Here is a 16,630-nt window from a genome sequence, read left to right as displayed (position 1 = left end):
GCGACGCTCTCAACGAACGGCCACCGTTCGTTCGTTATCCTCTCCTTTTTTTTAAGTCCGCAGGAGTCTTTTTCAAGAAATTAAAATGTTTTTTTTTTTTGTCAAAAAGTGCCACTTTGCTACATTTATCCGAAAATCCGCCGTCTGCCGCCGAACACGTTAACGCAAAACAAAAACAAAAAAAGTGTTAGACACACACAACAAAAAAAATCGTACAGGGTTTCCTGAATGGATGTTTTTTTTTTTTGGTCACATGGACAGTCACATGACGTACTGTGAGGGGGGGTCACACACACACACACACACACTGAAAGACAAGGATTCTGGGAGCGAGGGGAGGGCCGGGTGATTCTGAGACACGAAACGGAACGGAAAAAATACGTTTTGAATGAAGAACAAAAAAGTCTGATTTTAACCCATTGAGACCTGGAACGCAATCTGTGTCACTTTAGATTTCTTTGGCTATTCAAAAATAGCAGATATACAAGCTCATAGCGCGGCACCGAGTGCCGCGCTATGAGCTTGTAGATCTGCTATTTTTGAAAAATCTTGAAAACATTTTTTTTTGATTTTTTTCCAAAAAACTGTTAGGATTTAGAAAACATCTTAAAGAATTGCCTCAGGTATTAATGGGTTAAAACCAAAAATACATTCTGGGGTGCGAGTGCACATCAATGTACACCGCGTGTACTTTCCGTACTAGTACACCGAGTGTTGCATCAGACGAAAAAAAAAGACTTGTTGTGTCCAGGCAGGCGTACGCGTGTGTTGCGTTTTAGACATTCCAGCTGGTTAAAGCTCTTTTCAAAAGAAGCACCATTTTTTGAAAAAGGCCTCCATTTGTAATCTTCCACTTTGGGGGGTGGGTGGGTGAGTGGGTGAGTGGGTGGGTGGGTAAGGGGGGCGGGTTTAAGCAGCGACTGTTGAAATCTGTGCTCCGCAAAGAAGTCATTACATCGTACATTCAGGCTCGCCATTCATTGGCTCATGGACAGTCCCCCCAACAAATATTATTAGGCTTCTTTTTCGACTATGAAGGGTTACATAAACCCAGAAACCTTCCATAACTTGAAACTTTTTTCGTTGAAAGTTTCCATTACAACCAGAATCACCCCTGAAAGTACTGGAAGTACATCATAAAAAAAAAAACAGGACTGGTAAAGTTTTAGCCAATTCCGAAACATTTTGAAAGTGTCATTTCTGAGTCGTGGGGGGTTCCCCAGAACTCCGGGTTTAGTATTTAGTACCATCTCCTGTGCGGGCGGGGGGGGGGCGGGGCAGGGCCCCCAAATTAGGTTCCGCGAACCGTATCTGAAACCCGAGCCGCATCGTACGAAAAAAAAAATAAACAAATCCAGAGAGCCGTGAAATACGTTAACACGACAACGTAAAAGTTCTCGAAAAAGAGCCACCGGAAAAGTCACTGGGGAAAAAAAAAAAACGTCCCAGGCTTTGTTTCCCGCTGCGTTTTCCACTTCCTCTCGTGTTTTTTTTCAACAACAACAGCAGCCGGCCGAGGGTGGGGGGGAAAGAGAAGAGACCACCACCCCCGCCCCCTTGGAACACGTCGTACCTCCACTGTGAAAGGAAAGAGAGGGGGAACTCCCTTTTTTTCTCGTCTAGTTTGTAAAAGGGGTTTGTGTAGGTTTTTTGTAGTACACACTCTCTCTGTTGTCGTCTCCGGTTCAACGTCTCTGCTGCGCGTAGACGGGGTACGCCAGCGTGACGTTCAGGGAGTCGTTGTGCTGCACCAGGGAGGTGTGCTGGTAGTGCAGGACCAGCTCCTTCAGCGAGCCGTACAGGTTGTAGGGCTCGGCGAAGCCGAAGCCCGACGGCGTCTTGTTGATGACGCAGTGCTTCACCTCGCCGTCCACGCTGCAAAACGGGGGAGGAGAGAACGGAGGGTACAAAAAAAAACGGGTCACGTGAATAACGTTTTTTTACAAAGCTGCGTTTGTCATCCTAAATGTGTGATGTCGTCGAAGAAACCTTGTATCTACACATTTAATCTTTTTTGTATTTTTTTTTCGCATAAATGAATGCCCTATTTTATACTTTACCAACATTGTTTTAACCCATTAAGACCTGAGGCGATTCTTAAAAAATATTTCTAAATCCTAACAGTTTTTTGAAAAAAAGAAAGAAAAAAACCCCACAATATTTTTCAAAAAATAGCAGATCTACAAGCTCATAGCGCGGCACTGCCGCGCTATGAGCTTGTAGATCTGCTATTTTTGAATAGCCAAATAAATCTTAAGTGACACAGATGCGTTCCAGGTCTTAATGGGTTAAATAATGCCATGCCCAAAATTGTGTGTGCCAGGTTCAAAATGGTTAAGTGTGACTGCGGGCTTTATAAACATGAAAAGTATTATCAAGGGCTTATGATAAAATAAAATAATAACAACATTGGATCTGTTGTGTCCACAGGTTCTTTTTCTCCATTTCACGAAACGTAACTGACATACAAGTTTCTGCCCAATAGCGACAATATATATTGCTTAAATACTTGATTAGATTTTTGTACATCAAGCTGCCTCACGCTACAGAAACAAGCTACAGCTCCCAAGGCTACTTACTTACAGACTTAAATCCGGGGAACGCATCTCGTGTCATTTTAGATTTCTTTGGCTATTCAAAAACCGAGTGCCGTGCTATGAGCTTGTAGATCCGCTATATATTTTTTTAAATCGTGAAATTTTTTGCAAATCTTTAAATATATTTTTACATTTTTTCATTATTATTATTTTTTGTTTTATATATGCTTTTTTATATCCTTTTTTAAATATATATTTTTTAAAGCGAACACAATAATATTTTGTTCCAGGGACCTCCCCCAGAAGCAAAGATTTGAGTTACAAATGTTCGCTTTAAAGAATATATATTCAAAGATTTGCACACATTTTCACGATTTTCCAAAAAATATCAGATCTACAAGCTCATAGCGCGGTATGAGCTTGTAGATCTGCTATTTTTTAATAGCCAAAGAAATGTAAAATGACACAGATGTGTCCCCGGACTGAATGGGTCACAAAGCCCGACAGCACGTCTGGTGAAAAGGTAAAAAAAAAAGACGCGTGGGTATACGTACACAACGCTGCAGGCGTAGCATCCCGCTTTGCTGCTGTCGCGAACCAGGAATGTCCCGTCTCGTTTGCCCCGGAGCAGAGCCTCTGCCTGAAGACGATTGATGTTGCCCAGCTTCCAGGAGCGTTCGTCGTGATGGGGAAGATCCTCGTCGTCCTCGACCATGGAGTATTGGCTGGAACGGCGGGAAAAAAAGGGGACGCGGTGAGCGTCGACACAAAGCTCACGCTAAAAGATACACGTGGTGTACAGCGGGCGGTTCTCAAGCGTTTTCTTTAATGTAACATCAAACGTTTTTCTTTAATGTAACATCAAACGTTTTCTTTAATGTAACATCAAACGTTTTTCTTTAATGTAACATCAAACGTTTTCTTTAATGTAACATCAAACGTTTTTCTTTAATGTAACATCAAACGTTTTCTTTAATGTAACATCAAACGTTTTTCTTTAATGTAACATCAAACGTTTTATTTAATGTAACATCAAACGTTTTTCTTTAATGTAACATCAAACGTTTTTCTTTAATGTAACATTAGGCCAAGTCACAGTCTGTGAATTTGTGAAACGGTGTGAAAGGAGTCCTTCACACTAGCGCTGTGTTTCCTAAACAATTAGCGTAATATGTAGAATTATGATGTCTTTTGGTATTAGCGTTCTAACCCTATGTTTTTGCTGTTCTACGTACAGCCAACCAGTTGAAGACATTGCAGATTGAGGCTGTAGCCTTTGCTTTTATCAAACGTCCCAGACCATTAAGGTTTCATGGAAGAAGCTTCTGATTTCTGAACATGTATTCTATTGCTAGTTTGACCCATTTTAATCCTCTTTAATCCATTAAGACCGGGAATCGTCTTTGTAAGATGTCTTTGACTATTCAAAAAAAAAGCAGATATGCAAGCTCATGAGCTTGTAGATCTGCATTTTTTTATCGTGGAAAATGTGTGCAAATCTTTGAATATATGTATATATATATGTTTTAAAGCGAACATTTTTAACTCCGATCTGTGCTTCTGGGGGTCCCTGGAACAACATATTTTGAGACGGTTTTGTTCCAGGGACCCCGCCAGAAGCAAAGATTTGAGTTGCAAATGTTCACTTTCAAAAATATATACAGTATATTCAAAAATGTGCACACATTTTCAAGACGTTTCAAAAAATAGCAGATCTACAAGCTCATAGCGCGGCACTCGGTGCCGCGCTATGAGCATGTAGATCTGCTATTTTTTGAATAGCCCAAATACATCTGAAAATGACACAGATGCGTTCCCGGTCTGATTTGAGTCAATAAATAAATGAGTTGTGGCGACAGAGAACTTGAGTATAGCGGACGCGAGCGCTCGCACTCAAAGACACTTACTCTTCTGTGTTCTCGTTCTTGATTCCGAGCCACTCGTTGAGTTTCTTCTGCCGCACGCCCTTCTGGGTCAGCCACCTGCAACGCAAAACCATCCGTATCCATCGTATGATTAGACACTGGTCTCTTAAGTATAGATACTTAACATTAGATACTAGTCTGTAGTGAATGTTACTTACATTAGATACTGGTCTCTGGTCTTGCGCAGTTGGATGAGGTCAGGTTTAATGCTGTTCATTCGCTTGTCGATCTCTCTGTAGTCGGCCGCCTGCTTTTTCAGGTCTTCCTCCAGACGTCGTTTGCTGTCCACGATCTCACTGATCCGCGACTTCAGTTTCTCGTAGTTTCCCATGATCCTGGCGGGGACAATGTTTGAATTTCATTTTTTTTTTTTTTTTTTTTTTTTCATTATTGTATGTCGCTTTGGATAAAAGCGTCTGCTAAATGACTGTAATGTAATGTAATACAAAATAAATGTACAATTATTTGCTTAAATAGCGAAAATGTAATTGGTTACGGCTGTGTTCCATTTAGTGTAGCAGTGTCTTTCCAGTGAGTCAACGCGCACAAGGGTTTGTTCGACCTGAATGGAACACAACCTAAACCACATGATCCCTAACGTGTCTGTTCTGGCCAGCTCAATCACACCTGTAGGATTGCAACTATTGATTAGTGTACTTTCTATTATTCGGTTATTCTTTCAATTCGTCAGTTAATCGAGAAGCTTGTTTTCTTTGAGAATTTGTTAAACGACCAGAGCCCTATTTCATATTGTGTCGTACAGTGTCACAAAAATGACAATAGCCGATCTACAAGCTCAAAACGTGTCACGATGCTTCACATTGTGAGCTTGTAGATCGGCTGTTTTGATTTTTTTTATGTTGAAAGATTTTTTTTTTATTCAAATATGATATTACATTTTTATAATTTATTTATTTTTGCACAATGATTTAAGTGAACGTGGCTGCTTTGAAAAAGGGGCCTTTTTGAACCGAGACTTCCTGCTTTATACCTCTGGATTTCCTTGTCGTTTCCTTCCCTCCGGAACTTCTCGATGTACTCCTTGCTGTAGCGCTCCTGCGTTTGGCACTGCTCCTCGAAAATCTTGATGGTTTCGTTGAAAGCCTCGATCGCCGTCCTTTTCATTTGGATCTCCTAAGAGGAGACAGTGTCGCTCATGTTTAGGGGCGGAACAATATTGACGTTATGGTCAGGGGTGCACATAACTGGTGCGCATGCACACCCATAATAAATAATAATCAGACGACGCGAGGCGCTTTTGCGTACCAACAGCTGGGCCAGGAATTTCCAAGCTTTTATTTTTTAGCAAAAATATAAAAATAAAAGCCTGGAGATCGAGGCTAGGAATTGACTTCCTGAAGCCACACTCACACAATCGCGCTAAAGCACGCGTCGGCCCCATGTACAGCCATTGGGCGCAGGGGGAGGGGACGCATGCTGCACGTGATTGTGTGAGTGTTGCCTCCCATGATCCTGACACACAGACACGCTGCGACTCGCAGCTCGCTGGCCGCTGCACGCAGCCAGCAGCGGCTGTTAGAGGCACTCGTCACCGATGATGAACGCACCGTAATGGTGCAAAATATGCCGTGAACGTCCCAATCTGGCGGATAAAAGCAGCGCAGAACAGGGCACCAACCTTGGGCGGTTCACCAAACGGCGTGGAAAAAAAAAACGGTGGAATTTGGAAGCAGAACGTCCTTTTCTCTCGCGCAGCACCCCCCCCCCCCCTCCCCCCCCGTTGACAAAACTGTCCCGGTGGGCACCTTGCTGAAATCCATGAGAACTTGAATCCGTGCGCTCACCTGGGACGTTCTGGTGTACTCCTCGTACAGGCGGTCGTACTCTTTGTTCTTGTCTTGGTACTGCTGGTGGTATTCGCACAGCTTCTTCCCCACCGCTTCAATGTTGTCCTCCTTCACCACCTGGTCCTGTGGGGGAGGGGGGGGGGGGGGGGGGGGACACATTCATCACAACACTTTAAACATCTGATATTCAACCGTTACAATACACCATTACCGTCACAATTAGCACAATAGGCTCTATTCACAGCAGCCATATTATGAAGATATTCACAGGTGTTACCAATGATACTAATGAAGGCTCTGTTCCATTATTGGTCAAACAGAGTCAGGGTGCTGATATTGTTGCATGTTGGCTCACTGGAAACACTCTGCTACACCAGTGGGTCTACAGTTGGGGTCCAGGGACCCTCATGGGCTTCCAAATGGCCCCTTACGGGTGTGTAACTCTGAGAGTGTACAAATGGAACCAAATGGACCCGTAAGGGTCCATTTGGTTCGATTTGTACACTCTCAGAGTTATGGGGGTCGTGGAAACCACTGTGCTAGACTGAATGGAACAGAGCCTTCATTAGTATCATTGGTAACACCTGTGAAGGAAGTGATAATATGGCTGCTGTGCATAGAGCCTATTATGTGAGATAATCACACTTATTGTGCATAATCGGGGATGTTTGTATGGGGTGTATACTGTACGTCTGTAGACTCTTATTCCTATTTGTTTGTGGGCATCTTTACTGTGATGTTATTCTTCTGTACCAATTGTACATCTTTGCCCTGTATCTGTAACTTTTTTTTTTTTTTTACTGATGTGCTGTCTCTAGCGACCTGGATTTCCCCCATATTGTACTTTTACTCCACTACAATTATTTGAAATCTTTAGTTACTAGATACTTTGCAGATACATTATTACATTATAAAACATACATTAACCACTTCAGCCCTATTTCATACCTAGGCTATTTGAAAATAGCCGATCTACCAGCTTGTAGATCTGCTATTTTCAAACATTTTAGTACTTTTACTTTTGGCACTTTAAGTACGTTTTGATACCAATACTTTTGAACTTTTAACTCAAGTCAAATTTGAATGGCGGACTTTCACTTACGTAACAGAGCACTTCTACATTGCAGTATCGATACTTTTACTTAAGTAAAACATTTGAGTACTTTTTTTCCACCACTGTCTACAGTATATATATCGATAAATTGCAATTGCACATTGTTTACCTCAGTGTTGATTTCGTCGACTAAAACTATGACGAAAAATGTTCGTCGACTACCTTTTTTTCACTGCCGAAAACTAAATAAAAACTAAATAAAAACTAAGCTATGACGACTAAAACTAAGACTAAATATACTGACACTTTCGTCAACAAATAAAAACTAGACTAAAATGTTGAGGGACTCAGTGGAGAAGAGATCCAGTAGAACTAAAAGACAAGTAATTTCATGTTTGGTTGCGCTCGGGTGTTGCGCTCTGAAAATAGCAGATCTACAAGCTCACAACGCGGCGCAGCAACCAAGCGTAAAATCAGCCATTACGGCGCCATCAAGGCACCGGCAAAAATACATTTTAGTCGACTAAATCAACTGTAGATTTAGTCGACTATCTTACATTTAGTCGACTAAAATTAGACAAACTAAACCATTTCAGATGACTAAAATATGACTAAAACGAAATGGATTTTTTTTTCTCTCAAAAGACTAGGACTAAAACTAAATCAAAATTCGCTGTCAAAATCAACACTGGTTTATACCTGCTGGTGCTTGGAGACCATGTACTGTAGCTTGACGTCTAGCTTGGGGTTGTACTGTGCCAGGGACTCGTTGCGGTAGTGGTTGATCAGCTCCACCACGGAGCCGAAGGTGAGCGGGTCGGAGAAGCCGTACTTGCCGTCCCGGTGGAAGATCTTGATCAGCTTGTTGTTTCCGCCTTTCCTGTGGAAGAGAACACGCGGGAAAAAAGAACACGCAACAACCGTGAGACCAAGCTATATACGACTAAAAAAGAGAAATTTGATGTCTCCCCGGGACCCAAACGAGTGAAAATAGCAGATCTACAAGGTCACAACTCGTCGCATCACAGCGCGATGTGAGCTTGTAGATCGGCTATTTTCACGACTTAAAAAGAAAAAAATCCATATTTTATGGAATTTCTAAGATTTTTTACTTATTTAAAGTAAAAATAGCGGCAGTGGCTCAGGGGTAGAGTGGCCGGGTAGAGTGAACTGGAAAACCACAAGGTTCCCAGTTCGATCCCGGGCTGGGGCGCTCCCCTAGAGTTAGTGTCGAAGTGTCCTTGAGCAAGACGCTGAACCCCTAATTGCTCCCGATGAGCAGGTTGGTGCCTTGCATGGTTTCCTCCGCCATCGGTGTATGAATGTGTGTGTGAATGGGTACTATTAATGGCACAATCAATGTGAAGTGCTTTGGATAAAAGCGCTATATAAATGCACCATTTACCATTTTATTTTACCATTTATGAAATTATTTTGAAAAATATTCGACGTTGATTTTAATTCATGAAAAAATGTTTAGGAAATAATTGAAAATCTTTTGAAACAATAACAATTCAAAACAAAATGTAGAAAACAGAAATAAAAATAACAATTCTCGCGACCCATACAAATGGGTCCGCGACCCACTGTTTGCTTCCAGTAGCTTTCCCCGCGATAACAAACGAAACAGAAACGACACTAGCACAGAGCCCTGAGAGACTCCGGGGGTAGGTTTTTTTTTAAGTGGTTTATCCATTGTGTAGTGTCAAGAACCGCGTACCTCAGGGTGAGGGTGTAGTCGCCGTGCATCTTGGTGGACGCGTCTCGCACCAGGAAGGTGCCGTCGGCCGTGTCCCGGAGCTTCTCGTTCACCTCCTCCCGGGAAATGTCGCCCCAGTACCACTCGGCGTCCTGCAGAGCCATGCTGTTGTTCATGCCGTTGGTGTTACAAACCACTGGTGCTGCTGCTGCTGCTACAGCTGTTGTTGTTGGTGGTGGTGGTGTTGCTGTGATGATGGTGGAGGTGGGCTTGGGTGGCTTTGGAGGTAGAGCTGTGTGGAGAGAAGAGACGATTTAGATCTCTCAAAAAACGAATGAATTGGATGTAAACGTGTCCAGTTTGACACCTGTGCATGTCTTGACTTAACTAAAGCAGTGGTTCTCAAACTGTTTCGTGCCAAGGACCCCCAAATAGACTCTTATTAGACCGTGGACCCCCATTAGAAAAGATAAGCCAGGGACCCCCATAATAGAAGTTTTTTTTTACGGCTCTCTAGCAGTGATTTCAACCATTTTAATTTCAAGGACCCCCAGTTTGACATGCATTAGGGCTACGGACCCACATTTAATGGCATGTATGTCTCCGGGACCCCAATTCATATTGTAAAATCAATGTTCATTTAACTCTGACAGTGTACAAATGGAACCAAATGGACCCTGACGGGTCCATTTGGTTCCATTTGTACACTGTCAGAGTTAGAGACCCATAAGGGTCCATTTGGTCCCTGTCCATCATTTAGCTGGGGACCCCCTGGAACCCCCTCAAGTACCCCTGGGGGTCCCCGGACTCCACTTTGAGAACCAACAAACTAAAGTACAAATACTGCAATGTAGAAGTACTACAAGTAAAAGTCCGGAATTCAACATTTACGTGAGTAAAAGTACAAAAGTATTGGTATCAAAATGTACTTAAAAGTACCAAAAGTACTAAAATGTTTGAAAATAGCAGATCTACAAGCTCACACGACGAGTCGCATCGTGAGTGATGACGTTTTTCACACGGAACCACCAGGAGACAACGCGATCCAAAGATGTTATTAAAGATATTAGTGACATATTCTGAATCTCGGCTCCTGTGTTTTACTATGTATTTTTGAGCGAAACATGCTATTATCAGCTGGTTATAACAAGCGAACGGGAATCGCGATGACATTCATTTTTTTTACGGAAGCACGGTGAAACCCTCCGTGATTAGCAGCCATCAGGGGATCAATATTCTGTGACTACTTGAAAAGGTAAGACAATCGAAAAATCCTGGCAGACTGGGCTTTTTGGGCTATTTAGTGAATGGCAGTTAATGAGTTAAGCCTCGTGCATTTCATTGTGCGGCAAAGAGCGAACAAATAGCCGATTAGCAAGCTCACAACGTGCACTATTTTAGAAATGTCTTGAATTATTTTGTAAATGTTCCACAGTTTCCGCCTGCCGTGCCTGCAGTGCCTTCTCTTACCGCTGTAAGAAACCTTAGTCTGTATCTTAACTGCCGTGCTGCACAGCTGTGCTGCCCTGTGCTGCCCTTTGCCCTGGCAGGATCAAAGAAAGGTCTTACCTGTAATGACCCGCGGGCCCCAAATAGCGATGCCAGGCTGCCAAGTGCTAAACTCAATCCCTTAGCCCATTAAGACCATTGAGGCCAGTGGCGCAAAAAAAAGTGCTCAGATGTTTTTACTTAAGTAAAAGTACTCAATACTGCAATGTAGAAATACTCTTGGAGTCTGGAATTCAAAATGTCCTTGAGTAAAAGTATAACAGTATTGGCATCGAAATGTACTTGAAAGTATCAAAAGTAAAAGTGCTCATTATGCAAAATGTCCCATTTCAAGTTTTCAAAAATGTATAAAAATCTTTTGGAAATAGCCGATCTACAAGTGCGTCGCGTCGCGACGCGTTGTGAACTTTTACTCCACTACAATAATTTTGAAAACTTTAGTTACTAGTTGCTTTGCAGGTATAAATTATCACCTACATTAACCACTTTAGCCTTATCTTATACATAGGCTATTTGAAAATAGCTGATCTACAAGCTCACAACGCGTCGCATCGCGACGCGTTGTGAGCTTGTAGATCGGCTATTTTCAAACATGTTAGTACTTTTACTTTCGGTACTTTGAGTACATTTCGATGCCAATACCTTTGTACTTTTACTGAAGTCAATTTTGAATTCCGGACTTTTACTCGTAACAAGAGTACTTCTACATTGCAGTATTTACTTTACTTAAGTAAAACATTTGAGTACTTTTTTTCCACCACTAGATAGAACAGATGAAACCTTTTTCGGGATCAGGAAAATCTTGAAAAGCATTCGCCGGACCACCCATCTGCACACTAAACACGGGGGGGAAGGAGTGGGCCCGCGTGCCTTTTCAGAGCACCTTGGATCAATCCAACCTTGGATTAATGTCATTAAAATGCTAAGCGGTTTCGCCAAATATCCCATTAGAACCGGGAAGGCGTCTCTTTACATTTCTTTGGCTATTCAAAAATCGTGAAAATGTGTGCAAATCTTTGAATAAATATATAAATATTTTTAAAGCGAACATTTGTAACTCAAATCTTTGCTTCTGGGGGGTCCCTGGAACAAAATATTTTGAGATGGGGGTTCCGCAGCCAAATACGTAACATTTTGGGGGTCCTTGACATGAAAAAGTGTGAGCACCACTGATATAGAAACATACGTTTTTTTCAGAAAACTGATTTAGAAGACATTTGTAGAATCGTATCTCAGGTCTTCAAGGGTTATTTTTTTTTGGGGGGGGGGGGGGCACTTGCAATTCCCCTCGCGGCCCGCCAGCGGACCCCCAGGCCCACAGGTTGAGCACCAGCGTGCTTGGATCTCATCATTTATATGGTCGAGGCGTGTGTGTGTGTGTGTGTGTGTGTGTGTGTGTGTGTGTGTGTGTGTGTGTGTGTGTGTGTGAACGGGCTGTAGCTGACTGATTGACGCTTTCATAGCAACCCGGGCTAACGGTATAGCCAAAGCGAGGGGCTTGTAAAAGCAGGGTCTATTTTTAACCCGCAAATCTGCACTACTCCCCTTTTGTTCGCTGTCTCTCTCTCTCTCTCTCTCTCTCTCTCTCTCTCTCTCTCTCTCTCTCTCTCTCTCCCTCTCCCTCTCTCCCTCTCTCTCTCTCTCTCTCTCTCTCTCTCCCTGCTTTAGCACCGTTTCCCACTGCAGTGGAGGACATAGCACAGTGAGCAACACAGAGAGAAACAAAAATATACATTATTTTGCTACATTGCCATTGAAACACAGTTCGATACGACCAATAACAAGAGACATATGTATCATCTATACACGATTCCTCCTTTATGGAAGAGAACTCCCACCTTTTACAGTGTCTCTGCTACTGCAAGGTCCAGAGGACAAACGTCATTCTAATGTAGACCAGTAAACCTCAACGCAACGAACGTGTGTAGGTTTTTTTTCTACCTACCGGCCTGTGTGGTTATGTAATCACCCCTACAGATGTGTAGGCTCCTCAATGCCTCTCCCCATGTACGGGTCCATCTTTAAATCCCTTATATATATATATATATATATATAGAGTCAAGAGATGCTCCGTGCTGCGGCTCGGTCCAAAGATTACAGTCCAAAGGTTTAGTTTCTTCTAAGAGCCTGTGTGTACATTGTGTCTGTTAAATGTCCACTCTCCTTCTCTCTCTCTATCTCTCTCTCTCTCTCTATCGGTACAACCGCCTGAAAATCTATTTGAAAAGCCATTAAGGGCAGCTTGCTCGGTAACGTGTTACATCACGTTCGCGGCGGCCAATCGCGGCGCAGGGGCCGGCTGTCGCCAGCCAACCCGGCTCCAGCATGCATGCATGCATGCATGCTCCGTTTCTTTTTTCTCAGACCATTGAGGTCGTTTCTGAGAAAGAGAGAGAGAGACAGAGAGAGAGAGAGAGATAGCCCACCAGCGTCCTACCTTCAATCCCTCATCAATGCTTAACTAGACCACTGGTTCTCAAACTGGGGTGCGAGGACCCACCTGGGGTCCTTGAGGGGGGGTTTCCAGGGGGTCCCCAGCTTATATGATAGTTAGGAACCAAATGGACCCTCATGGGTCTGTAACTCTGAGAGTGTACAGGGGGGTCCCAGAGATAGAAATATTGTATCAAATGAGTGGGGGAGAGGAGGGGGGGTTGAAAACGGCTGAACTAAACGACGCTTGACGAAAAGAAAACACACACACAACGCTAAAAATAACTATTGATTCATGTTCAACGTCCAGCATTTCTGTTCCTTGCATTTCCTCCATGTGGCAGTCTGTCTGTCTGTCTGTCTGTCTGTCTGTCTGTCTGTCTGTCTAGTCTGTCTGTTCTGTCTAGTCTGTCTAGTCTGTCTGTGGGTCTGTCTGTCTGTCTGTCTGTCTGTCTGTCTGTCTGTCTGTCTGTCTGTCTGTCTGTCTGTCTGTCTGTCTGTCTGTCTGTCTGTCTGTCTGTCTGTCTGTCTGTCTAGTCTGTCTGTCTGTCTGTCTGTCTGTCTGTCTATTCTGTCTATATCTCCGTGTGAGAAGCACATGGGAGAAAATGCGACACATCTCCTCTGTGCGTGTGTGTGTGTGTGTGTGCGCGTGTGCGTGTGCGTGTGTGTGTGTGTGTGTGTGTGTGTGTGTGTGTGTGTGTGTGTGTGTGTGTGTGTGTGTGTGGGGGGGATCTGCAGTCTGTGTAATTCTCTTCCTCTGTCGCCACCCGACCCCCCCCCCCCCTCCCCCTCCCCCCTCCCCTCTGTCGCTCACTTGGTCGCTGCTCGCTCTCCTGCAGGTTGCCTCTGCCCCTCCCCCGTGTGTGTGTGTGTGTGTGTGTGTCGTGCAGCGTGTGTGCGTGCGCGCTCGTGTGTGTGTGTGTGTGTGTGGAGGTTTGTTGGCACCCAGACAAAGCCAGCTCTGCCTCTGATGCAGCACGTAGTTAGGCCACTGTTTATCTCAAGCACCCGGTCCGCGGACCACGGCAGTGGCTCTCAACCTGTGGGTCGGTACTCCCAGGGGGGGCCGCCACGTGGTTTTGGAGGGGTCCCCCAGGCGACGGTATAAGTGACAGTTTAAGGACTTTTAAGACCTTTTTAACACCAGAAAAAAATGACTGCAACAAAAGTAAACAACAAACTATACTATAAAACACTGTCTGACTATAAAACACTCGAATTCAAGTAAAAAATAACTCAAAATTGTACTTAAGTACAATACTTGAGTAAAAGTACTTCCTTTGACTGTCCCACCTGTGCCAGTTGACATTCTAATGCCCCCGGTTGCGCCTCGGGCCGTCGAGGGGCGCCAAGAAATGCCTGTAATCCCCGCGGTGACACTCGGGAAAATCCAGGCGAGGCTATCTGTGCCACCGGGGCGGGCTCACACTTAAAATAGAGCTGCCCGGGTTCTTAGTAAAAAGGTTTAAAATGACACCGGGCCAGGAACGCGCCGGGTCATTGTCATCCCAAGGTTTTTTCCACTGTCTTTAAGTAAAAAGGTTTAAAATGACACCAGGCCAGGAACGCGCCGGGTCATTGTCATCCCAAGGTTTTTTCCACTGTCTTTAAGAAGAGTTATTAGCGTGGGGGGAGGCCAGGTTTTTTTCCATGGGCGGGATATGCGGGCTCACGCTAATAGTATACACCCGAAGAAAATGCCATTCGTCAAAAGTCTGTGACCGGGAAACGCATCTGTGGCATTTTAAAAATGTCTTTCGGCTATTCAAAAATAGCAGATCTACAAGCTCATAGCGCGGCACCGAGTGCCGCGCTATGAGCTTGTAGATCTGCTGTTTTTGAAAAATCGGGAACATTTGTGCAAATATTTGAATATATGTTTTTTGAAAGGGAATATTTTTGACTCAAATCTTCGCTTACCCTATTGCGAAATATTTTGAGATGGTGGTCCGCGGCCAAATACATATCATTTTGGGAGTCCTTGACATGAAAAACTTTGAGAACCATTGACGTAGAAACATAAAGTTTTAGCAAAGATTTGAAAAAGATTATATATATTCAAAAGATTTGCAAAAAAAACGTTCATTATTTTGAGAAAAAAAAATAGCAAAAAAAAAAAAAAAAAAAAAAGATTCTTTCCCGGTATCTGTGTTCCAATGGATCCGGTGGCGATGCTTGTGAGCTTGTAGATCGGCAATTCTTTGCTACTTTTTTGTGACACTGTATGGCAAAGTATAGGACGTTAATGTAAGCGGGAAGAAAAGGGCCCGATAGCAATACTATGCTGGACATAACGTATCCAGAATAGCTGATAACATGTCTTTAAGTATATTACACTTAAAGGCATTATCCACTATTCTAGAGCACGTGGTTCCCAAACTTTTCAGGCCGCGACCCCCCCCCCCCAACATAATCCTATTTGAACTGAGGACCCCCCATCCTGATAAGCACTTGGAATTGTAGGAGTTGAGGCGTTAACTTTGGTTTGACTCAGTTCCAGGGTTAAGGTTTTTACCTCTTTCTTGACCAGTTTTTATAGTATGGTTTGTTTTTGATGCATTTTTTTTTAGGTATTAGGTCTTAAAAGTCCTTAAATTGTCACTTTGGCTAAAAATAGCAGATCTACAAGCTCATAGCGCGGCACCGAGTGCCGCGCTACGATCTTGTAGATCTGCTATTTTTCAAAAATCGTGAAAATGTGAGCAAATCTTTGAAACTAATATATTTTTAAAGCAAACATTTGTTACTCAAATCTTTACTTCTGGGGGCCCGTGGAACTAAATATTTTTAGATGGGGGGTCCACGGCCAAATACATTTTGGGGTCCTTGACATGAACATGTTTGAGAACCACTGATATAGTAACATTATGTGTTTTTTTTTTTCTTTTTTCAAAAAACTGTTAGGATTTAGAAGGCATTTGTAGAATCGGAACCCTCAGGTCTTAATGGGTTAACTGTCATCTGGGGGAAAAAAAAAAATCACGTGGGGGACCTCCCTGGGGGTCTCGACCCACAGGTTCAGAGCCGCTGTTCTAGAACACACTAGAACAAAACTGCTTTTAACGTGTTGTATTCGTTTGGCCTTTCTGCGAAACAGCTATAAATCAATGCCATGTTGAAATATCATGGCTGTCGAGTGGAAACCTTGCACGTCCAAAAAACGTTCCTTTTTTTTTATTATTAACCCATTAAGACCTGAGACGATTCTTAAAAATGTTTTCTAAATCCTAAGAGTTTTTTGAAAAAAATAAAAAAAAACGTTTTTTCAAGATTTTTCAAAAGTAGCAGATCTACAAGCTCATAGCGCGGCACTCGGTGCCGCGCTATGAGCTTGTAGATCAGCTATTTTTGAATAGCCAAAGACATCTAAAGTGACACAGATGCGTTCCAGGTCTTTATGGGTTAAAAAATGATAATTAGATAGAGAAAATAGCCGATCTACAAGCTCAAAATGCAAAAGCTTGCAGATCTGCTATTTTCACTACGTTTGTGTGACACTCTTGTATGTAGGTAGGGCATTGATTTAGGGGAAAAAAAGAACATTTAAGAGATATGAGGTTTCTGCTCGATCTACAAGCTCACGGCACGATGGGGTGCATTGTGAGCTTTTCAACATGATTTATTTTAGCATTTTCGCCTATAATAATTATGCCCAGAATTGG

The 16,630-nt window shown here is 43.1% G+C and overlaps 1 protein-coding gene across 2 annotated transcripts in view; it reads right to left on the bottom strand.

Moving 5' to 3' along the window:
- Nucleotides 1-640: 640 nt before the first annotated feature.
- pik3r1 (phosphoinositide-3-kinase, regulatory subunit 1 (alpha)) overlaps nt 641-16,630 on the bottom strand; it is a 77,494-nt gene continuing 61,504 nt past the window's right edge. For both annotated transcript variants that reach the window (XM_084046280.1, XM_084046281.1), the window contains 8 exons: nt 9,045-9,315; nt 8,024-8,204; nt 6,268-6,393; nt 5,454-5,596; nt 4,621-4,797; nt 4,445-4,519; nt 3,092-3,262; nt 641-1,875 (listed from right to left, as the gene is read on the bottom strand). In XM_084046280.1, coding sequence (XP_083902406.1) covers nt 1,686-1,875; nt 3,092-3,262; nt 4,445-4,519; nt 4,621-4,797; nt 5,454-5,596; nt 6,268-6,393; nt 8,024-8,204; nt 9,045-9,315 — 1,334 coding nt within the window. In that variant the 3' untranslated portion in view covers nt 641-1,685. The remainder of the gene's footprint in view (nt 1,876-3,091; nt 3,263-4,444; nt 4,520-4,620; nt 4,798-5,453; nt 5,597-6,267; nt 6,394-8,023; nt 8,205-9,044; nt 9,316-16,630) is intronic.

This window comes from Gymnoscopelus microlampas, assembly GCF_963454915.1.
Source record: "Gymnoscopelus microlampas genome assembly, chromosome: 21".
Classification (NCBI taxonomy): Eukaryota; Metazoa; Chordata; class Actinopteri; order Myctophiformes; family Myctophidae; genus Gymnoscopelus; species Gymnoscopelus microlampas.
Note: the sequence above shows the minus strand (reverse complement) of the source record. Positions and strands in the feature narration are given on the sequence as shown.